The 24,172-nt window shown below is 36.3% G+C and overlaps 1 protein-coding gene across 1 annotated transcript in view; it reads left to right on the top strand.

Annotated features, from left to right (window-relative positions):
* Positions 1-24,172, top strand: part of LOC139761122 (probable E3 ubiquitin-protein ligase HERC1) — a 121,771-nt gene that overhangs the window by 25,601 nt on the left and 71,998 nt on the right. Inside the window, 17 exon segments of the mRNA XM_071685048.1 lie at positions 302-430; positions 1,979-2,135; positions 3,191-3,358; positions 4,646-4,871; positions 6,771-6,937; positions 8,940-9,063; positions 10,233-10,418; positions 11,520-11,747; positions 11,959-12,093; positions 13,287-13,437; positions 15,362-15,453; positions 16,876-16,989; positions 17,898-17,981; positions 18,804-18,942; positions 20,868-21,033; positions 22,384-22,509; positions 23,141-23,351. Coding sequence (XP_071541149.1) covers positions 302-430; positions 1,979-2,135; positions 3,191-3,358; positions 4,646-4,871; positions 6,771-6,937; positions 8,940-9,063; positions 10,233-10,418; positions 11,520-11,747; positions 11,959-12,093; positions 13,287-13,437; positions 15,362-15,453; positions 16,876-16,989; positions 17,898-17,981; positions 18,804-18,942; positions 20,868-21,033; positions 22,384-22,509; positions 23,141-23,351 — 2,603 coding nt within the window.

Genomic DNA, 24,172 nt, shown 5'->3' with positions numbered 1-24,172 from the left:
TGGGGTGTATACCAAAAACTAGGTCACTGCTTTATGAAATTCCCTTGTGTGAACCATAAATATTATCTGGGAACATGTCCTTATGAAACTTAAAACCTGCAAGAATGATTTGAAGACTATAGAGTTTTATATTCCATAATTATATCACTGTGTCAGAATGGAAATCTTACTAGTGGTGCTACCACTTGCAGGTGGAGTGTGCTAACATGTGGTGTATTTGTATGGATACATGAAGCAAAAGAGATTTTCTTGAGTCATCGCTACTTATTTTGCTGTAAAAGAATTCTTTTCTTTCTTTCAGGGACCAAGAGAAGTTCGTCTTATTATGTTTACAACTGCTAAACACTCACCTATCCTTAGCTTTAACTGGTGGCATGACACAAGCTGTGCTGGGATCTGAAGCGGCACCACTCAGGGAATTATTATTCAGGTATATCTTTTGGCAGAAGTTTGCCCTTTGAAGGAAATGGTATTATAGAACAATTACTTATAAACAAATGCAATTAAAACTTGTAAGACCACAAATATTGTCTTAAATCTATAATTGTCATAACCATGTACACATGCCTGACTGGTATTTTTGAATTGTATTGTAATGAAGAATATTTAGTTTTAACTATTATTTCATTAATCATTCTCCCACCTTATTCATTATAAATGAATGATGTACAGTCAAATACATTTTCAGTTAATGTTAATGTTAACGCTGTGAGGTGTGTGGATGGAGCCTTTGTGAACTTGAGATGCATGATATGGCCAGGTGATATATGGGAAAGGTTGGCAAGCGCTTCAAACCATAGCTCATGCTTAAAGATCCAAAAATGTTCAAAAATATAGATCTAATATAGATGCCTGTAGATGCAGAAAATGGATTTTAAGGGAATATTTAAAAGCTTTCAACAAACATGATATCCAGTGTACACCTGAGTAAATATTCTGTAGGATGCTCATCGAGACATCCATGTGCATGAGTATGAAGTTAAAATGAGGTAAAGCAGCAGGAGTGGGCTGTGCATGAGTGTCTAAAGCCAGAGAGAATCCATTATTGAAACAGCTGGGTCTCAAGGTCTGGCGATCTAGTGATGTTAGTTTTACTCGGTTCAAAACAAAGCTGCATCCTGTGCTTGTCCTTTTTTGTTCACAGTCTTTTTCCTATCCACTTTTAAGTTTCTCCCTTGTACCAATCAGTTCCTGGATCTGATGAGGATGTATGCCCATGCCTGAAATCTGTCATGAAAAAAATATGGGATGGTATTCTTGATATATAAGACAGCCATTTAGTACATCATTTAATATTTTTATTCATTTATTATACTTTGTCGCTGTCTCCCGTGTTAGCGAGGTAGCGCAAGGAAACAGATGAAAGAATGGCCCAACCCACCCACATACACTTGTATATACATAAACACCCACATAAACACCACACCCACACAGACATATACATATATACACATGTACATATCCATACCTGCTGCCTTCATCCATTCCCGTCACCACCCCGCTACACATGAAATGGCACCCCCTTCCCATGCGCGCGCATGAAGTAGTGCTAGGAAAAGACAACAAAGGCCACATTCATTCACACTCAGTATCTAGCTGTCATGTGTAATGCACCGAAACCACAGCTCCCTTTCCTTATCCAGGCCCCACAAAACTTTCCATGGTTTACCCCAGATGCTTCACTTGCCCTGGTTCAATCCACTGACAGCATGTCAACCCCGGTATATCACATCGTTCCAATTCACTCTGTTCCTTGCATGCCTTTCACTCTCCTATATGTTCAGGCCCTGATCGCTCAAAATCTTTTTCACTCCATCCTTCCACCTCCAGTTTGGTCTCCCACTTCTCGTTCCCTTCTCCTCTAACACATATATCCTCTTTGTCAATCTTTCCTCACTCATTCTCTCATTTTTCCTAAGGGAAATTTCTTCTAAAGATCAACCACTTCAATTGTTGGATTCTTTTTTGTTACATGCAGGCTTGTGGATGCTAAGCTGCCTCGAGCCATAGAAGCAGGAGTGTGTGAGGGTCTCAGTTCTCCTTTACTTCTGCCCCCTCTAGCCTCACGAATGAGTCTTCTCTATAGTCTCTTGCCAAAATCACCAGAAGACTGGGGACACCTCTCACGTGGTCAGGTAAAAACTGATATATCGTTCCTTTGTGATGAAATAACTCAGAGATGACATGAACTCTGATGTGGATGCAATTTTTCTCCTGTATGCTTAACAGTGAAACAAGGAAACAGTAGCTTAGAGACTTCTGTTTTATTCTAATCTGGTATGCAGTATGTAACACAGAAATTGTTAAGTACATATTTTTGGGGGGAATTCTTGATTATGTTGTTAAGTATATTTGCATACATAAAATGATACCATTTTTAGTATGAAACAACTGTAATTTAAGAAAAAAAAAATTTTACAACATGTATTTGTTAATCTAAATTTGAATAAAAATCAGAGGCATTAAATGAAAAAAATAGTCTTAAAATGGATGGAGTCATTACATCTAGAGTAAACCTATAAAAGGATATAGATACATATGCAGACTATGAGTAGTTCACAACTCCCTTTTTTACTCTTTAATGCTATTGTCAGCATCTCTAGAAATATGAAATACACTAGCATAAGTACATGAAGATACTAATTATACAATAATTATTCCATTATACAGTATCTATTCTATGTATATGTACCTCTTTATCAGGGAGAAATGCTGCAAAATTCGTTCTTTTCACTTTTTCAGCCAGTGCTGCTTTGCTTGGTTAACATCCTTAGATCACTGTTTTTATTCATTTTAGTATCCTTGTTTGAATACAACAAAGCCACCTGTTCTGTATTAATAATGGTCTTGTGAATAACCTTTTGCTGGTTACACTTCCACTTGGCAAGTACTCTCTCAAATGTTCATAGAGTCTTCACTACAGTGAGAAAATAGTTTTTCATTCTTAATACATATTTGTATTTTTCAGTAATTTTTCATATAATACAGTACTTTATTTATTCAGTGGATTATATATTCGCATTTTTCTTTTCAAGTGTTGCTTATGAAAAGTCGAGATTTTATTATAAAATATACGGAACATTGCATATACTATCCTACCTTTTGTAAAACAGATGGAGCATTGCATATTCTATCCTATGTTTTCCACTGACATGTACATAATAGTTTTAACACTGAACACAATCTACAGCGTCTGCAGTTGGGTATTTTAGTAGTGAGTCTGGAGGACCATAGTCATGTTGCTGCACTGCTTGGGTACAGTTCTCCTGAGGATGTTCCAGCCCCATCACAAGGCATCCCTACCACTTTACCTCGAGACCTAATGCATACACTACTTGCTAATCTGGGATTTCATGCTGTAAGTAGCCTTAGTGTTTGTTTTATTAGAAAATAACAAAGTGAAAAGAGCTGATAGGAAATTTGATGAGATGTTTGGGAGAATATGACTATGTGAAAAGAACTTATAAGAAATTTAGAGAGATTTTTTGGAAACCCTGAAGGAATAAAAAGATTTAGTAACAGGGCACTTTGTTGTTCACCGTAAAAATTTCTGTATGAGAATTGACTGCAATAAGAAATAGTTTTTTAAGTAGTTTAAAACCAAACCAAGTATAATGTCTCAGAAAGCATAGAGTAAACTAAAGTACTTGTTTCTGTTGGTTTTATTTGGATTTTATTGCAAAAACCTTTATTTATTATTCACACACTAGGGATGAACCTTTTGAAGAAAATTATTTGGAAGAAATTTATGAAAAATGCAATCTACCATATCATTCTTTGAGTCTCAGTTGAATGTAATGAACTTAATACGCTGCATTGTAGACATGCATATGTTCTGTAGCACTTCCATTTCTACCACCCATTTTCACCATTATTTTTCTGAATATGTGAATTATTGTTAGTTTGTGAAATAAGTAAGAATATACTGAAGAGAAGTGTCTTGAAATTCAGGCGTGTGTTTACAGATTTGCAATACAAGTTTGTACACTCAAAAATTGGAGCCTATTGGACACTGTGTGTCTAGAGGACCATTGTAGAGTGAGATTTGCTACTAGCAGGGGAAAGATGTAAACAGGAGAACAGGAATGTAAGGTTGACAATAAGATATTAGACAATGAAGAAAGAATATGTTTAGATTTTAGCTATTTGTAAAAAATGAGCACAAGAGTGAAATATGAAGAGATAACATGTTGAAAGATGTATAATATTGCAGATGATGATTGTAAGAGAGTAATATATTGAATTTACAGTGAGAAATTTGAAGTATCAGAATCATTAACTGCTCAAGAAAATCATAAAATGCAAAATATGGAGTTTAGGTGGTTCAACTGCAGGAGTAAGTAAAGACGGAATATAACAGGTAATACAAATTTATTAAAACATACGTAGTTTGATTCCCAGAACTTCATAGAATCATCTATTTTGGGCATTAATTGAAGTATTTATGAATACAGACACTGTATTGTGTTTCATTTGTGAATGTATTGCATATGTTTTACAGATGGTACTCATAAAACAGCTGTTGCCTTTAGAAATAATTATCAGGACAGTAATGTGTCAAAGTTATTGTTCCAGCTTACTAAGAGGTATGGCAATTAATAACTATTTATGGACTAGCACACAGCATTACTTGTCTTTTTCTTAGGAGCACCAGATGAACCAGATTCTTGAACAAGCAAAACCTTGCAAGAGTAGAATTCTGAAAGGCAAATGCCCCACTCGACGTGCAGCAACCCAGGATGATTATGTGACAAGCAAAGACTCAGCACCTCATGAACTGTTGGCTCAGGAGAACAGTGTGGAACATCAGGAATGCAATGCAGTTCCGCAGCTGTTTGATGTTCAAGCAAAGTGGTCATTATCTTCAGCAGGTAGGAGTAATTTTTTTTACCTATACCTTGAAATTACCAGTGTGACATTTTGTAGAAGCAAGCATGGCAGAACTACTTGCCTTTCGGGAAAATGATAATTTGATGCAGTTTGTCCAGGAATTACAATATTATTTAGAAATGCCCATATTAAGTACTGCAGCTAAAAGGAAATGTTTGGTGACGGGTGGTAGAAGGCTTTTCGTATTTCCCACAGCTGTTGCTGACTTACGTACACTGTTCTCCCAGATTTTGCCTGGAAGTTTTACTGAGTGCTTCTAAGAACCAAGTTATTTATCAAGTGTTTGAACGTTTTGTATTTTATTGGTAGTAGCACATAGCACTACAGAAATAAATGCAGAGATAAACATACATGAAATTTGTTTCTCGTATGCATTTCTGTGAAAAGAGGATAGAAGGAAGCAAAAAAAAAAAAAAAAGAAATCTATACTGTTTTTTTTCACTACCTTTCTTTTGGTATCAATATGCACGTTGAGTGTTTGATTTAGGTAGATTATTACAACAAACATTTAAACCTTTTCCTATACAAAGCGAGTATTATGGCATAATGTTAGCTTTACTGTGAGCACCTCTGGTTTAGATCATTTAGCTATTTATAAATTCTTTATATTCTAAATTTGTTTGTTAATAATATGTTGGTAGAAGCACGTTTATCCATTGATATTTACTTTTTCTCCACATACTATAGCAGGAGGAGGCTACGTCGTGAGTTTATTTTCTGGTGAGTACAGAAGTATAGAGTATTGTGCAATGTATACAGTAAGCAGTCCTGTAGATATTGCATTAAGACACACCTGCTTATCGCTTTTCAATAGAGATGCTTTCCTGGAAAACACAATTTAGCAGAAGCACCATAAATAGTGAAACCCATTTCTCTTAGAAAATTTTGGGATAAAGGGGGTTATGTTCCAGGAGAAGACTTCCTTGACCCAATTTTCACTCCAGTAAGTAAATAAAATGCCTAGAAACACATGGTAATGGTACAGGGACAGTGTCAGTTTTGTATCTAAACAGAAAATGAAGCACACAGTATTGTATATAAGTACCATATGATATGTATGTTGTCCACTTTAACATGCAAGAGATAAGGATATGGCCCTGAATGTCGGCCCATCCACCTGACCTGACCCCAAACTCATTTTTATCATTTATTGATGACATCAGTAAGAGGCAAATTCATATAAAGTGCAACAAATTAGTGTTAAATGTAAATATATGTGTTCAGTTACTAATGTATGTAATTAGTACAAAAGTTGATGTTGGTGGAATATTTTTTTGAGTATGAGGACTTTACAGTCACAGTACAATGGAGTACTTTATATTCTTTATTCATCAGGTAACAAACTCCCGACGTAGCCCTCTCCAGCTTCTGTATTGAATTCCTTAAGGTATAATCAAAAACCTAATGAAGAGATTCTAGATTTGGTGAATTTTCCACAAATTTGATAGCATTATGTCAAGTATGGGCATAGCTTATTGTTTTATGGTAAATCTCCCCCCCCCCCCTCCCCCACTCTTTTTATATCAATTTATCACATTTGAGGTGAACAAAACGATTATAAGATGTACAGTATTTTGCAACTCTTGAACTTTTAAGTACCTGTAAAGAAAAAAGTGATGTAGCAACCGAACACTCCATTGGAGATTGAAGAAGAAAAGAGAGGTGTATGGGCATTATCTGCAGGGAAAGATTGTGTATGATTGAGAGATGGAAAAGTTACTCATTCTTTATTGTAATTTAGATAAAGGTAGGCTAGTTTGTATTTTTTTTTGCAAAAGATTTGTTTTATTTCATAATGGATCAAGATTTGATTAATAAAAATCATGATTTCTGTTGATCATCCAAAGGATGTGGCTTTTGAAATTCTTTTTTTTTTTCAGCAGGTCATGATCAAGGGGTGCAAAGTAATGGCCAGAATAATCATGAATCTCCTCGTCAGTACATAGATTCTCAACTTGGTGGAACTCATCCTCAGCACTTGCTTCGACTTTTGTCTAATCTTCATTCACATCTCTTGGCATACTGTACACATCACCAGTTTGAGGAGGTATGTATGCACATGAACTTTGTTCTGGGAGTGATTTGTACAAAAGTTATAAGAAGTATAGTATTTAAGACCAAATTATTTTTGCCAAATTTCATGTAACTTATGTGTAGGGTTTTTATGAGAAATATGTCTTGATGACTCTCATTTTATGTTAACAAATAGTAGTAGTTAGGAAGATATCTTTGTAAAGTAAATGAATGTATGTAAACAAATAGTAGTAGTTAGGAAGGTATCTTTGTAAAGTAAATTAATGTTACTATCCTGTCATTGGTTTGGACTAGGGCACATGATGTAGTTAGGGGAAACCACAAAAAGTCTGTGGGCCTCGTAGTGGAAAAGGGGACAGTGGTTTCAGTGTATTACACATGACAGCTAGAAAAAGGATGAGAGTGAATAAGGCCATAATTTTCGTTTGTTCAGGGCACTACTTTGTTAATATGGGAAATGGTGAACATATGTAAAAGGAAAAGAAAGTTACTGAATGCAGTCTTTATACAGTATACCATAATTTTCTGAAGAAAGTGAAAAAATACCTGGTGATGTAAGAGCAAATATAGTAGTAATTTTTCATTTCACTTTTGTCATATGTAGGTAGATTGATGTTTATCATTATGATGGTTAACTGCTTCCTTTATTTAGAACAGGATGACAAACAGAACAACCCCCTTAAAGTTTCAGTCATTGCTTAACCTTTGCATGTTTTAAGCATTGACATTCTAATAAACAGTGCTTAAATTTCATAAGGGTAGTGTACAGTAGTTTGAACAGTAAAAAATAAGTCACCAGCCTTTTACAGCGGAGATAACATTGTGTATAAATAGTGAGGCTTGCATCAGAAAGTATAAAGAGAAGGAAAGTAGATTTAAGCAGGAAAAGCAGAGCAAATAAATATTGAGAAGTTTATGGTATTACATGAATGATTACATGGAGATCTAAGGTGTGTGACACAGCTCCAAATGGAGCTTTAGTCCAAATTTGGCAATGAACCATCAGTTAAATAAAGGACTGTCACCTGATTGAATGTATCTATCCATGTTATGATACCTCTTTTGTTCTTTGAATAGAGTAAAGTTGTGGAATATTCTTCCTCTGTTGCTTTCTCGAAAACTTTTGTGTATAAATAGTGAGGCTTGCATCAGAAAGTATAAAGAGAAGGAAAGTAGATTTAAGCAGGAAAAGCAGAGCAAATAAATATTGAGAAGTTTATGGTATTACATGAATGATTACATTGAGATTTAAGGTGTGTGACACAGCTCCAAATGGAGCTTTATTCCAAATTTGGCAATGAACCATCAGTTAAATAAAGGACTGTCACCTGATTGAATGTATATATCTATGTTATGATACCTCTTTTGTTCTTTGAACAGAGTAAAGTTGTGGAATGTTCTTCCTCTGTCTCTTTCTCGAAAACTTTTGCCTGAGAATGCTGAGGACTGATTTAACAGATGAATTGGTGATTTAGTCAATGCATTGTATTTTTCTCTAAAAATTTTCAGCACTTGCTTTACTTAAGGGGAGGTTTAGCCATATCAAGGATTTCTCACTATATTACAAGTGTTACTATTGGATTTTTTTTCATACATATTTGCCTTTTCCTGTGTTAGAGAGGTAGCGTCAAGAGAAGAGAACTGAGCCTTAGAAAGAATATCCTCACCTGGCCCCCTTATCCATTCCTTCTTTTGGAAAATTAAAAACGAGAGGGGAGGATTTCCAGCCCCCCGCTCCCTTCCCTTTTAGTCGCCTTCTATGACACGCAGGGAATATGTGGGAAGTATTCTTTCTCCCCTATCCCCAGGGAAAGGATCTTTTATTCCTTAGAATTATTACTTCTATACCTTAGAATTAGTACTTGAACAATGATTTAGATGTAAAGAGCAGCAGATATGATAGAAATAGAAAATTAGCTGAGAATACAGGCTTTAGAAACAACACAAAATATTAGTATTACAACAAACATTTTTGATTTGTGATAAGTATAACTTAATGTGACTTTTATCATCAGAATTCGTCAAGTATGCAGCTCTTATATGAACACTTGAGTGAGCTGTTTGAGATGTGTGGTGGCCTACTAAATCAGACATCAAAACTCCTTGCTTCTCATCCTGGATTGGCTCATCTCATTCATGGCAAGTATTACTTTTCTTCCATGTATGTTATCATCTACGATAATTTATACTTTGGGTTTTTGTATGACTGGATAAGACATGTGATAGCAGTAATAGGATAGTCTATTAACCCTCAAAAGCTGGGTGATCAGGAATTTTGCAATAAAATCTTGTCAGAGAAGTCCATTCTTTCCCTGCTATTTAAGCTGCAGAAGCACCCCCAAAAAGGGTTTTGATGTGATATGTCTGTTATTCTTCATGCTTGTTTGCCTTTTCCTGCAGTAGTGATGTACCTATGAGACAGATGAATAACTAGCCTCATTTGCTTACATCCATTCTCTAGATGTCATTTGTAATGCATTGAAGCCCATCCTCAACCAAGCCCCACAGCCCTCAGTTCAGTCCACTGATTGACAGCATGTTGCCCCATGTATACCACATTGCTTCAAATCACTGTATTCCATACATGCATTACACCCTCCTGCATGTTAAGGTCCTGAGCACTCAGATCCTTTTTCACACCACCCATCCACCTCCTCTTTGATTATCCCTTTTCCTTGTTCCTTCCATTTCCAAAACCAGTGCCCTCTTATTCATCATCTCCTTCAATCAAAGCACCTTTCACTCCATCCTTTTGCCTCCTCCTTGGTTTTCCCTTGTTCCTTCTACTTCTGACAATTATACCCTTTGCCATAAACCATTCTTCACTTGCCTTGTCACCTACCGTATTAAGAGCAAATATAGCAAGGCTACAATCCACACAAAACAAAATACTTATAACAATCACCAGCTCCTTTGCAATCCCTGGTGGATGTGGCCATCTCCCTATGTGCTGGAGGAGCTCCATATAAGGGGTTCCTGGTGCAGGAAAGGTAGCTAGTTTTTATAGGTTTTACTTGCATATAGTTATGCCATGAATAAAAAGTCACATTTGGTAAGGTTTCATCATCCGTGAATGGAAAAGACTATGGTCTTGTCAAGGACTTTCTTTCTCCAAGGGAGTCTTTCATATCACTGCTCCTGATTGGAAGAGAGCCTCAAAGCTGCAGGAGCCCCACAAAAAGGAGATATGAAATTCATTGTATGCAATTTTAGATATATTTATGCAGTTTTATCTTTTTTCCCGTCATGCAGGGAATTATAGAAATGAATAGGAATAGGTTTCATCATTGAATTTTGCTAACTTTCAGATGTTGTGTACCACAGTGTTTGTGGCTGGGCTTTAGCCCATGTGGTTTATGCCTTGTTGCTCTTCCCGGCAAGGCTGGTTCGCCCTCTCCTTGGTCCTCTAAGATCGATTTTACCTGTTTTTGATTCCACAAATCGAACAATAGCATCTGTAACTTCCTTTACTGATCAGGAGGATGTCACCTCAGGTAGGTGTTTCGGAAGCATTTAAACTAGTTATGTTTGAACAGTTGCTGAAGTTCATGTATCATTAATGGTATCATTATACAAAGAAGAATACTTGTCCACACAGGAACAAGTTTAGAGGCACTTTCCATGGAAACACAAAGATGGATGCTATCAGGTCTATACACTTTACTGGTTAAAGTGTAGGAGTAGTAAAAAGGAGCTTCAGGTCAAGTTGAATGAGAAAAGAGAGCCAGAATGATGTGCTTTGTCATAGGGTGTGATGGCTATAGTAATGGCAGAAAGAAAAAGTGAAGGAAAGGTAGAATGGGAGGATTTTTTAGAGATTTGTTTGGCTGAATACTAGAAAATCCTGTTGCTGGATAAAGAGAGGTTTTTGCATTTTCTTTTATGAAAGGAATAATTTACCTCCTTGATAATATATGGCACTTGCAGTGATTCTGAGAAGAGTTGAAAGTTGAATGTGAATCAGTGGAAGTATAATTTTCCAGTTCTGATATGCTTGGCCCCTTGCCCAAATGATGTCAGACCATCTTAACTCTTAAAGGTTTAAAAAAGTTAGCAGCAACATCAGAAATGGTTTCAGAAGAATTATGCAGCATTTTTATGTTGTATAACATAAAAATAAGATTAGATTAAAATCAAGGGGAAAGTAAATGGGACCTGCCTTAACTCGCATACACTTATTTGAAAGACTTGGGTGGGGAGAGTATGAAAAGCAGATATATAGAAAACAGTGATCTTTGAGAGAGACTTTGAATTTTGAGAATGTGTGGCTGACAACCACATACGGTGTGTGAATGCAACAAAAGAGTAAAGTGGCAGAAAGGACAGTTCCGTTTGCTTTTTTATGGCAGAGATTTTGTGGATGATGTTAAAGGGAATTAAAGTTAGTAAAAATAATTTTAAGGTAGAGAAATATGACATAGTTGTCTTTGAGGGATGTTTTGAGGTTTAATGTGTGGTGTGACAATAAACTGGCTGAAGTGTGAACATAGCAAAAAAGAAATGTGAAAAGAAGAGAACCTTCTATTGGTGTTCCATGTTAGTGATTCTGTAGGCTACAGAAGGCAACTGATGTGCATGCTCTTGCTCTCTTACAGAGGTAGACACACCAACTCCTGATACTGTGAAGAGTGTAGGGGGTGGAGTAGTTGGGCGTCAGTGGGCATGGTTGCTAGATGTGGAAAGAGCATGTGGTTTAGTTGTTGGACGATGCCTTGAGGGGATGTTGCTTGGCCCTCCCTTGACTCCCAGTGAGGTGAGAAGCAAACCTTGGCTGTCCATGCAACTCTTCTCTTATGGATTGGCTGCAGAAAACTTATGTCCAGGTAAGGAAGATTTGGCTTTTGGTGCTCAATGAGGTTGTTAGATATGGGTTATACTTAATCTGTGAGTGAAATTGAATACATGATTACTTGAGGACAAATGATTTTCATTCTCACTTAAGGTATTAAAGAAATAAGGGGAAAAAAGAAAAAGCTATTCTTTGGAAATATCACAGATAGGAGGAATGACTAATGACATGTTTTCATCCACCAGAAAAAGTAAGTGCATCCATTGAGCACATCATAAACATTCTGGAGTGTGGGAAGGAAGTTGTTGTGGAAGCCTTGCATAATCTTATCACGACCTATCCACAGCTCACAACCCCTCTCATGACTGTCCTTGAACCAAGTAAGTTGTATTATTGCATCAAATGTTTGAAGAATTTTTGAGTGCCAGATTATTGAATGTTGAATGAGTGTATTAAAATTTTGTTTCTAAAGACAAATACAAATGTTATTAATTTCGTGATTTTAAGTTGTATGATAGTATGAATTAGATGGAGTTGTGTTATAAAGGGTCAAGCATCAGTTAGTCGAGCTTACTCTGAGGGTTTTGTTCCCAATGAACTTGACTGATATTTTGGTGGATAAGAGGCTCCTTTAGCTTGATCATGGAGGAAAGGGAGTTCTTTGTATATTATAAAAACTGTATTGGTAGTGTTGGGAGTAAAAGTTGAGGATGAAGATCGCCCCCAAAGTCACTATGGGTGGGTTGGAATCACTTGGTCCACTAATCTGGCAATCACCAAATTTGACAGTGCTGCATCATGATGCATGGTGGACCTCAACACCTTGGGAGTGTCATCCCTAAGCAGGGAGATTGGAAGATGTACAAGAGAAAGCAACAGGAGGTAAAGAGGAAGGTGAAGGGGCTGAAATAGAGGGCAAACAAGAGTTGTGAGTGAATATCAACAACTTTTGGGGAAAATATGGAAATGTTTTTGAAGGAGGTTAATATTATAAAGAAAGCAAGTGAAGGATGCTTGAGAAAGTGGTACCAAGCAGAGATGAGCTGAAGAGAGATAGGGTGAATATTTTGAAGGAATGTTGAATGCATTTGATGACAGGATGACAGATATGAAGGTATTCTGGCTGAGTTATGGCAAGTGGGTTGTTGAAAAGAAGAGGTGGTGAAAGCTTTGCATGAGATGAAATGAGTCAAAGCGGCTGGATTAGATGTGGTAGCATTTGAACTTCTTATGAAGATAGGGCCTGACTGTTATTGATTGGTTAATTAAGATTTTCAAAGTATGTATGGATCATGTATTCTCCTTTCTCACTTGGGATAACCTGATGGATTGTGAGAGAATTGTGAGTAAGTTAAGGGCAAGTGAGAAGTGGAGCTTAGAATCAAACCTCTCACTGGCTCAACAATGACTTTATATTTAAAAGAATTCATGTAGGAAAATGAAGTATGTGCAATTCTGCAAGTCTGGATTTTGATGTTATGAAATAGTATGCTGATTTGAATGATGCAGTCTTTGTAGAAGTTCATTCTTCATGTTTTGTCGCACTGAAATTTCTGTAATTTTGATTTCTCAGAGAGCCAGGTGATGCTCTGGATGGACGAGATGGCTTGTGGAGAGGATTGGGATACCTGTGAAGTGAAAGATGATGTGCTGTTGGACATTACTACGCAAGTTATGCTCTCTGCTTTCCTGCTGCACACAGGTGTCTCTCAGTCACAGCTTGGGTGAGTTCATAAAATGATTGCTTTGGGAGAGGAATAGATACAGATGTTCAGAATATGAATTTTGCTTTGGGAGAGGAATAGATACAGATGTTCAGAATATGAATTGAAAAGGCAAGTGCTGTTTTTTCTTTTTAATAGTTTGAACTAATCAAGTTTATGATTATGAAGTTTCTTTTCTGTTTTTTTAGCATGAATGTTTGACCATTTACACTACTGATAAACATTCTTAAGAATTTATATGCTGTTTCCTATGGGGTGGAGTGGTGCCAGGAATGGATGAGGGCAAGCAAGTATGAATATGTACAAGTGTATACATGTATATGTCTGTGTATATGTATATATATGTGTATATGTTGATATGTCTGTGTACGTGTATGGGTGTTTATGTATGTATATGTGTATATGAGTGGATGGGCCATTCTTCATCTGTTTCTTGGCACTGCCTTACTGATACAGGAAACAGAAATCAAGTGTAATAAATATGAAATGAATAAATAAATATAAATGCCTCACTCATAGTTTTATGCTTATTGATGACATGATGGATGACCAAGCAAGTGAGGTATAGATTAGGGTGGAGCAGATGAACTGTTTGTAAAGGATGCTAAGAGATTCTTTTTGTTGTCCAAAACTGGTACTTGTAAGCATTCTGAGGGCATTAATATGCTTATGGCCTTTATGATGAGGTTTTTTGAGTGGAGAGTAATTGTCATTTGTGTGTAGTATAAGAGTTCTGTTCAGTGAAAGTAAGTTGTACCACTCAGGGACATGGTAGGGTGCAGGTAGGATTCATTACTGTCCAGGGTTAAGAGGTTAATGGTGGATTTCTGTAGGGATGCAGGCATTCTGATTTGGGTGAGCCAGTATTCTAAACATTCAGTGTAATGTTGCATGGTTGCTTTTGCTTGGATGTTCATGGTGTTTTGATGTAATTGTGAGGTCATTAGTTTGAGAAAATTTTCATAATGTGGTCTACAGGAAATGGTGGGAGGTCATTCAGGAAGAGATTGAATAGATTTGTGTACGTATCATTCATATTTTAATGATGTCACAGCAAAATACTACATATTCAGTTCATATCTAACTAAATGGCAAAATATGTTTTGTTTTCACTGCTGCTTTGTTATTAGCCACATCCAAAGTCAGTTTTAGCACATCAATATGTCTCTAATGAATGTCCAAGATACTCATGGGAATATAAGATGTAATGCTGTCCTTTGATGTTATCCTTTAGATAACTAGGAGGTTTGATACAGGTCTGAAACTTTTGGTCACAGACAAGTCTTTGAGTCTTGCTTACTCTGTTTCACAGCTGGTAACTCTATATTTTTGATGCATTAAATAATCTTTGTTTAATAACATCAGGATGTTTTAATTGTGTACTTATGCATATTTCATTGATGTCACGGAAAAGCACCGTTCAATTTGTAATCCATTAACTGACAAATGGCTCACAAACAAATGCAGCATAATACCTCTGCAGTTTGTCACACCAGGATTTATGTTAAAGTAACCCCTTCCCTATTACCTCTATTTAATGCATCCAGAATAAGACATTCAGTGTGTCTTTTAGGAATGCTAAACACGCTAAGGGAACTACTGTTGTAAGCTGTGACTCTTGAGATTACGTTGCAGGTATTTCTATTGCTTAGGTACATTAGTCATGACATTCATTCACTCAAGCATGAGTTAATTTCAAGAAGAAAATCTCTTTTCGTATAATTGTAGAGCTTATTGAAAAGTATTACCATCCCCTTCTTTATTCCTGTGATGATTCTCTAATTCACGAGTATTTGCAGTATGTTATGTGTGCTCTGTATTATTTTTGGGTAGTTGAGAGGGATACCATTATTATTTTCATGTCTTAAGGTACTGTGTTATGTACTCTTTTGTTTGTTATCATTAGAAATCTTCTATATTCCAGTGGTCACTACTGCACAGTCATGAGGGAAGTGTTTAGGTTGGTTTACCATATTAGGTGCAGACTTGTTACTCTGAAGACTCAAGAAACATCAGGTAAGACTCTGCTGTGTTTTGCAGAAAAATTGTACATGATTTTTAGAATATTCTGTCTCAGATTTATTTCCATGAAGCACCTTTTGAAGTGAATTAAAGAAAATCACTTTAAGCCTTTGTATTTCTTAATAAACAGAGGAAAAAACATATTTTTTCTCTTTTTTAAGAGGGTATACAGCAAAATACATACTTCACAGTATATTCTAAATATAAACGCATGCTGGCTAAAGGGTCACCAATATCTTCGCCAGTGAATGTCTTGAAGCCCCTTTGCTTTTTGACATTGTTTATTAAATCATTTTTCCCTCTTTCTTAACAGTCCTTCTGTATTTGGGACAGGAGTTTCCTGCTCTTTTACTGTAAATTTCACAGAACCTCTCACTACAGTTACCATAAAAACTGTTAAGGATTTTGTTTTTTCATGAATGTTTTTCCTCGAAAGGTCTTGTCTCAACTCTGTTCTTTTAACTTCCACATTCATCACTTTGTTAGATTTAAACATTACATAATACTTTTCATGATTGATGTATTATATATAACATTCTCAATATCCATGCTAGTATGTCTGAAGATGAGTTTTGGCAATGATGGTGTATAAAAGCCTCTCATCCTAGTGTATTCCGTGACATGTTGGTATTGGAAAATTTGCAGTATAAACTCTAAAATACCTGTGTCCCCATAACTCCATGTTACCATAAGAATTTAAATTACCCAGTCTGTTTCTTTATAATTGAAATCCCCTGTTAACAGCACTTTACCATTTCTCAGAAGTGCATGTTCTTTGTAGATGGAAAGACTCTAGATATCAAGAATTGACCTTGTGTGGCACTAGGATTGCCACTTTATTCAGTGTTGTAAGATTTTTTTCATGCATTCTAGGCCCACTGTGAATGGGACTGCATCCAAGAACTATAATGCTTTGCCTTACCAGTGCCCTCAGAAATTATACATTTATTGTTGTGGCTGCAGTTAATCAGATGCCTTGCCCACACATCAGTTTGAGATAAATTTGTATGGTAAACCCCGTTAAATGCTCCAGAGGCATCACAAACGACCACTCACTACATTTGGCTAATGAAGAACTGTCTGGAATGGATCAAGTGCATAATGCACCTTGTACACAATGGCTAGCAAAAGGGTAGAGATGCTTGATTTTACTTTTATCCTATTTCCCTCCATTCCTATTTACAGGGGATGGATAAAGTGAATATAGGCTGTTTAAACAAAGATTGACCTATGGTCAAACCTTATGATTATATGGTAACATTTCAGCTTGATCTTGGTAACATGAAGTACCATAATGCTATTATAGAATATAAAGCACTTTACCCATATTATTCTTGTGTAGTCACGGAACAAAGGCAAGTATTTAACAATTTCGTTTTACATATTGCTTTATTGTAGAAAAATGTATGTTTTCAGAAATGCGTGAGAGATCAAGAGCGGGATCAGAAACAGCTCAAGAGGAGGAACGTGTGAGAGTGGAAATAGTAGAGCAAATGTTGTCTCTTAGGGTGCCAATAAATCATGAGCCAGGTGTGTTGCTGTTGCTGATTAGTAGTAAACATTGACTTTATGTACTATTTGGAGCAAGAATTTATTTCTTAGTTTTGATTTTGTTATTACTGTTCAATAATGATGTGCTGTACTCATTTAGCAGACATTTATATTTTTTTCAAACTTATTCACCATTTTCCCCACTAGTGAGGCAGCATCAAGAACATAGGACTGAGCAAACATACACTGTCTCAAATTATATTCAGACTAATTTTATCTGTCAGATATGTTTCTATACATAAAGTTACTTTAAATGAACTTGGCTGTCTATATGAGTAACAAGGGGACATAACAGGAAACTAGGTAAGAAACTTGTTTGAAAAGAATTAAAAATGGTGGTTGATGGTTGGAATAGACTAAGAATGCTAATGTGAATACCAGTAGCTTACAGATGTATACAGTGCTAGTTAATGGTGAAGAAAGTTCACAAAGCTGGGTGCAGTGGTGTAGAACTCTCTCTCTATACTACACAAATACTTAACTGCATACACAAGGTTGGGAAGATTTGAGAATCTTTGAAACCAGTGTTTTGGACAAGGCAAAAAAACAATCTAGAACTCTTCCTTATGTTTAACAGGAGCAAATTATTAATCATATTACATTAAATCAGCCAAGGGATTCAGCTGGAAGAATTGTTAAGGATGATTAGAAAATTGTGGCAGTGAATAACAAGTGTGAAAGTATCCTCACAGTTGGGGACGCTTTTGACCCAACAGCAAGATGGGACATGGAAGTTGTCTTGAAATGTACAGAAATGGATAGAAAAGACATAACCAGGCTTAGTAAAACTTGACACATAAAAGGTTTATGGTCTTGAAGTCTTTCTGAAGTTTCTTGTTTTAATTACTGGTTGTTCGTAACTTTACGCCCTTTGCTTTTTCTGATAGGCTCAACAGAGAACCAGGAAGAAGTTCGTGAGCTCCGAGAAAGGCTTATGGCCATGAGAAGTCCTAGAACATATGATGAACAAGGTAAGTGATAGCTTGTGTATGGATAACGAGAAAGATTCTGAATTTTGCTTGTCATTATTTCTGCCTAATATAGAAATTGATGGTTGGATAAGGCTAGATACTATGTTACTTTGGGATATCAATACAGTTTTGATTTAGTATTTCCTCCAGGGGTTAGATTAAGGTTTATAGTTTATCATAGATTAAGCTGATTGCACAGTCTATGGCAATGAATGCAGTGGATTGGAGACTTAAGTTAGGAATTTCCTTTTAGTCGCCTTCTACGACACGCAGGGAATACGTGGGAAGTATTCTTTCTCCCCTATCCCCAGGGATAAGGAATTTCTTAAGATTTGTAAATCCAAATATGGCTTTACAGCAGTATGCTCTGACTGTTCCTCATTCTGTTGTGCTAATGCATACAACTTGTTAGTATTGTGTCAGACACAGGCAATCAAGGAGGGGAGATTATACTTAGTGGGAAATGTAGTTCAGTAATGAGCTTTTCTGAGTGTTGCTGATGTGGTTTCATGTTGGTAATTGCTTGCAGAATTTACGGTTAACCCTTTCCTAATAAATGTCTGACTGAAGCATGAGAGTTGTGCAACATATGTTTTCATGCAGGTCATAGCAGATTGCACAGTAAAAATATCTTAGATTTTAATTGAATCATTACAATTGTTTAGTTTTGTGGACAGGGTCTTCTACATTGGTATAAATATATAGTCAGTTATGGTCTTTAAGTAAAGTATTTAATAAGTCTTTCCTTAAACATATAGATGCTGCTGCTTTTAACTTCTCATAGCCAGTTGCTTTAATATAAAAACATTGAATTTCTTACAGATCCAGAGGAGAGTGGTCAGGAAACAACAGAAGAGGGATTAAGTTATGAGGCTGCTAGCTTACACATAATAACTCAGTGTCTCTTGCTTATGATGGCTGTCAAACCAGCACCATTGCTCCCTAAATCGTCTGCTCATTTGTAAGTACCACATCCCTTAAACTTAAAATGCAAAAATACATTTATGTATTAATATGTGCAACTTCAATCAGTCGGTCAGTAGTCTGCCATCGACAATTTAAATCATATGTTGTGATCATTAGCAAGGTTTATTGGTTAAGAACATTTAAAGTATAATATTTACGTATACTGTACTCAGTACTGTAGGTACTCAAAACTTCACATTTGCATTAAGATGGCACAAGCTCTTCTCTCGGAAATTAATTCAAAGATTTTTCTAAATGAACTCTTGTAGTAGTGATTCACGATGAGATTATCCCTCTTTTCAGGCAGCATAATTCCATATCAACTTTAATGTTCCATCAACAAGTATTAACTATTTTGAAATAATGTTTCTCATGTATTGCTAATTTATGATCAGAATTTTGTTGTTTGATAATCATACATGCCTACTGTTGCAAGTGCGAGTGTATAGACAAATAAAGGATTATGCGACTCCCCCTGCTTGTGGTTGCACCATGAGTGAAAAGTCACCTTCAGTGAGGTTGTGTCACTGAAGTACAGTCTCATCAAAGACTTTATCATTCCAAAGGAATCCATACTTCCCCTGCTTCTAACTGTAGTGCAGCCTGGAAGCTGCAAGAGCCCCTGATATAAGGGAAAACTTGTTAGATGAGATGAAATCATTCCCCCAAAATAGTAAACTGTGGGATGATGCATGTTACACAGAATTCTGATATAGTCTGGGAGTGAGATAGGACTGTATGTTATTACCCTGGCTTTTCAGTATATTTATGAAGAATACATGTGACTGGAAAAACTAAGTTTTGCAGAATTCATATGTTTGATATTTATGGTATCATTCATAATGTGTAGTTGAGCTACTTTCTATGTCAGGATTAAGTTTTGAGTGGAGTGTCAACAAATCAACTAAGTATGCACTGTGAAAATTAACTAAAACTTGTGTGAGGATGTTTTTGGACAAACTGACTGGCTGTATATGTGGGATCAACTTTGTAAATGGGAATGGATTAATTTAGATAACAGATGGACAATGTTAGACCAAATTAGATTAAATACAATGATGCATGAGAGTTGTTTTGTAGAAATGTCATGTTTTGCTTTTGTATCAACAATCTGAACGTTAGATATATATGAATATTTTGTAGAAGTATTCTTCATGGACCAAGAGTTTTTACAACAGTACAAGCTGGATATTATATATAAACAATAGTTTTTTTTTTTTTTTTTCCAAAGGAAGGAACAGAGAAGGGGGCTGGATGAGGATGTTTCCTCAGAGGCCCAGTCCTCTGTTCTTAACGCTACCTCGCTGACGCGGGAAATGGCGAATAGTATGAAAGAAAGAAAGAAAGAAGTTTTGAAATACATGGATAATCAACCATCTGTGTACTGAACAGGTGTTTTCACCTAAAACTGAGTTTGGTAATCTCATGAGTTAAAAGATTTTTGTATTGCTTTAGGCTATCTAATTTGGATGAGTGGCAAGTATAGCAATATGACAGTGAGTATGTACACTCTGGACTGGATTCTGCATTCCAGAATGTTCCTTGTACCTGTTAAGGGTGCTGTTGGGGGAACTTTGAAAGCCTTATGTATTTGTGGTAATAAGGAAGTATTTGTAAAAATGGGTAAGCTTTCATTAATCCACAGAAAGCCTGCTGTGTGAGAAGTAATGGATTACTGTTCTATACATTTTAATACATTTCATTATAATTTAAAAGTTGAAATGAAATAAAAAACAACTGCTTCATTTTTGTGATATATAAACTAATGTTAAATCTTTCTCGTTGGATGTTTTGAATGCAGTCCTGACATGAATTCATTGATAGGATGTGCTAAGATTTTGTAATTAATTGTATTTTAGGAGCTTTTTTCTAAGCCTCTCTACCTTGAATATGATGAAAAGTGGCTTGCCATATCAACAGGCCAGCCCAAGAGGTATTAAGCATGGTGATGGGACAGTGTTTAGAAGTGCTGAGATTTGTAGGAGCAGAGGACCACCAGTTGTCTACCCTCAAAACAGCTCTTAATCTGCCACCAGGACCTGAAGTTGTTCTTAACTCTATGATAACTCAGCAGACTCGAGCAGAGGTTAGTTTTACGGTTACCTATTTGTATCTTTGTAGAGGGAGCTTAACATAATGTGCCATATCTCTTGACATCCCTGGGGATAGGGGAGAAAGAATACTTCCCACGTATTCCCTGCGTGTCGTAGAAGGCGACTAAAAGGGGAGGGAGCGGGGGGCTGGAAATCCTCTCCTCTAGTTTTTTTTTTTTCCAAAAGAAGGAACAGAGAAGGGGGCCAGGTGAGGATATTCCCTCAAAGGCCCAGTTCTCTGTTCTTAACGCTACCTCGCTAATGCGGGAAATGGCGAATAGTTTGAAAGAAAAGAAAAAATCTCTTGACATTCTCTACTGTCACACAACTTCTTAAATTTCTATCTGCTCTCTGCAATGATCATATTTTCAGTCATTTTATTCCATTCATCCACCACTCTTTTACTGAGAAAGTACTTTTTCACATCTTGTCCCCTCCACTTCTGACACATACACTCTCTTTGTCAACCCCTCTGCACTCATTCTCTCCATATGTTCAAACCCTTTCAGCACAGCCCCTCACCTCTCTAGACAATACTCTTATTATTTCCTCATCTCTCTCTACACTATCATTTCTTATTTCATTGTCCTCCTCACACTACATGTTGTCCCCAAACATTTCATTTCCAACACATTCACCTTCCAAATATTCTCGTTTGGAGCTCATGCTTCGCATCCACACAACACTGTTGACAGTACTATCCCTTCAAATATGCCCATCTTTCCCCTCTCACCTCTCATATAGTGATCTCTCTTTTATCACATTTCTAAATGTGCCCAGGACTTTCTCACCTTTACCCTTCCTATGACACTTCAGCTCTCCATGGTTCCATTCACTCTCATGTCCACCCCACATATCTAACATACTTCACTTCCATCAAGTTTTCTCCATTTTAACTCACTTCTGAACAAACCTGTCTTTGTACTGCTAAATCTAATGACTTTGCTTGCATTCACATTTACATGGAACTTTCTTCTTTCATACATTTTCCCAAACTCAGAAACCAGCTTCTGCTGTTTCTCACTCAAATCTTCAGTGATATCTGTGAGTGTAGACCCAGTTTTTTCCACTCGCTAGGTACCTAGCATCACATATATCTTTATAGTTTTCCTGCTTGGATCAACTTTTGGCCTGACATGTTAGGTCAGTGTGTTATTGCATTAACAGGTGCACAGTTTAGTAAGACTTGCCTTTATGTTCATATACAGGTAAATTATCATAGCTTAAAGCTTGAAGGTCATTATGTCCTTTCTTTTGAGACTGAAGACTAACAAGTGAAAGTTTAATTACATGAAAAAGAATATTCTTAACATCTTGTTTCACTGCTTTTTTTTTTTTTTCAGTCACGACTGGAGGCATTGGAACTGATGCTTACATTACTGACTCCTTCACAAGATGGAGAAAAGATAGAGGAGGAAGCCAAGCAACATATTGCCCTGGAAAAGGCATGTGGATCTCTTTTGCCATCTGTGAGTAAGATAACATTCTTTTACAAACTATTTCGTTGTATCTGCAAAAATTGTAGTTATTTATTTGTAACTCATTAGTGAGATAAGTATATTGTCTTGTTTACTCTCTACTTTCTCTAGACAAACACTATTTCACCAACTTCTAGAGTTTCTGTCTGGAGTTTGCTGCCAAAGCCATGTGGCAATGACATCTCTCATCCCCCTCCTACCACCACCACACACAGACACACACATACACCATTATGATACTAGTTATGAACTTAACCTTACAATCTTGGTGGGATTATCTGCAATTTCAAGCCATTGTTTTGGCCATGTTCTGAGACATATTACTTTACCTAACTGCCTTCGATTGATTTCATATTTGTTAGGAGCTGATCTGTAGTGAACTGTTTTGACATGAGTTGTTGTTATTGTTTTAATTTCTCATTTCATGTCTTTGCTGCCATGTTGGAATAGTGCTTTCAAGCACATACATTTCAAGCTCATTTCAGAGTGTAGAAATTAATCTGTTCACAACATTTACTTCAGATATTTTTTAATGAGGTACTTTCATGATAAAAGTGAAGTTTATAGCTATTAGCAAAAATGCTGGTAATATATCAGCCAGTGATTTTAGATTTATTCACAGGTGTATCATGAGGTCATGACTGGCTGCTTTGGCTTGGAAAGTCTTTGGAGCAGCAGTAGTTATTCATTAGTGCGATCACTTGAAGCCACACATTACCTGGATGGTATCAGAGCAGCAAGCCAGTCCACACAGCAACAGATAGCTGCAACTGTTCATATCATTTACCGCCATTTAGTATCTTCTTTACTTCAACATGAACAGCCGGATAAAGGTTATTGTTACTTTTCTGTATTTCTTTTCTTTTCTACATGTGAAATGTAAAATTTGGCACTGACAACTGAACCTTAAAGAATAGGTTCATGTGTCCTTTAGACAAAAGTTTTATATAACAAGGGGACCCCATGGTTTCTGAGGTTTTGCTTTCACCTACTTTGATTGGTAAATGATTCTTTAATCAACAGTTGCATTTAAGAAAAGTGAAATGGTTGTCCACAGGTTTCTATCTATTACTACAAGTGAAATTAGAGAAATAGTTGCTTAAATTGAGATTGTCAAAGACTTTAATCATTTTAAATAACTTTATCAAATCTTTTACCCTTCTCATTTCTAAGCTAAAAAAGTTAAAGTATGCTCATTGGCTGTCATGGAATTTGTTTCTCAGTCTGAGGGTCATCTTGGTAGCTCACTGCTGTACTGTCTCTGTCAATTTTTTTTTCTATGTAGAATGAATAAAACTGTACACAGTATTCAAGATGGAGTCTGTACTAGTGACTTGTAAACAGTGAGGATTAGTTTCCTAGACTTTGATGTCATTGTCTTCTCTGTGAAGCCAAAAAGTGTATTCACCTTTTTACTGATACAGTAATGCTTACATGGCTCTCAAGTCACTGGATATTATTACACGTACTCTTTTATCATCATTTACCTTGTGGAGTTCGAGAATTCATTCTGTAGCTTGTGTTATCAGTTTTACCCCTGAATTATATATCTTTTCACATATTACCTTGTATTAAGATTCATTTGCCAACTTTGAGCCCAGTCTTGTCAATTTGTCTGTGTCAGCTTGCAGCTGTAAACATTCAATTACTGTTA

The sequence above is a fragment of the Panulirus ornatus genome, chromosome 39 (assembly GCF_036320965.1).
Source record: "Panulirus ornatus isolate Po-2019 chromosome 39, ASM3632096v1, whole genome shotgun sequence".
NCBI classification, from domain to species: Eukaryota; Metazoa; Arthropoda; class Malacostraca; order Decapoda; family Palinuridae; genus Panulirus; species Panulirus ornatus.
Note: the sequence above shows the minus strand (reverse complement) of the source record. Positions and strands in the feature narration are given on the sequence as shown.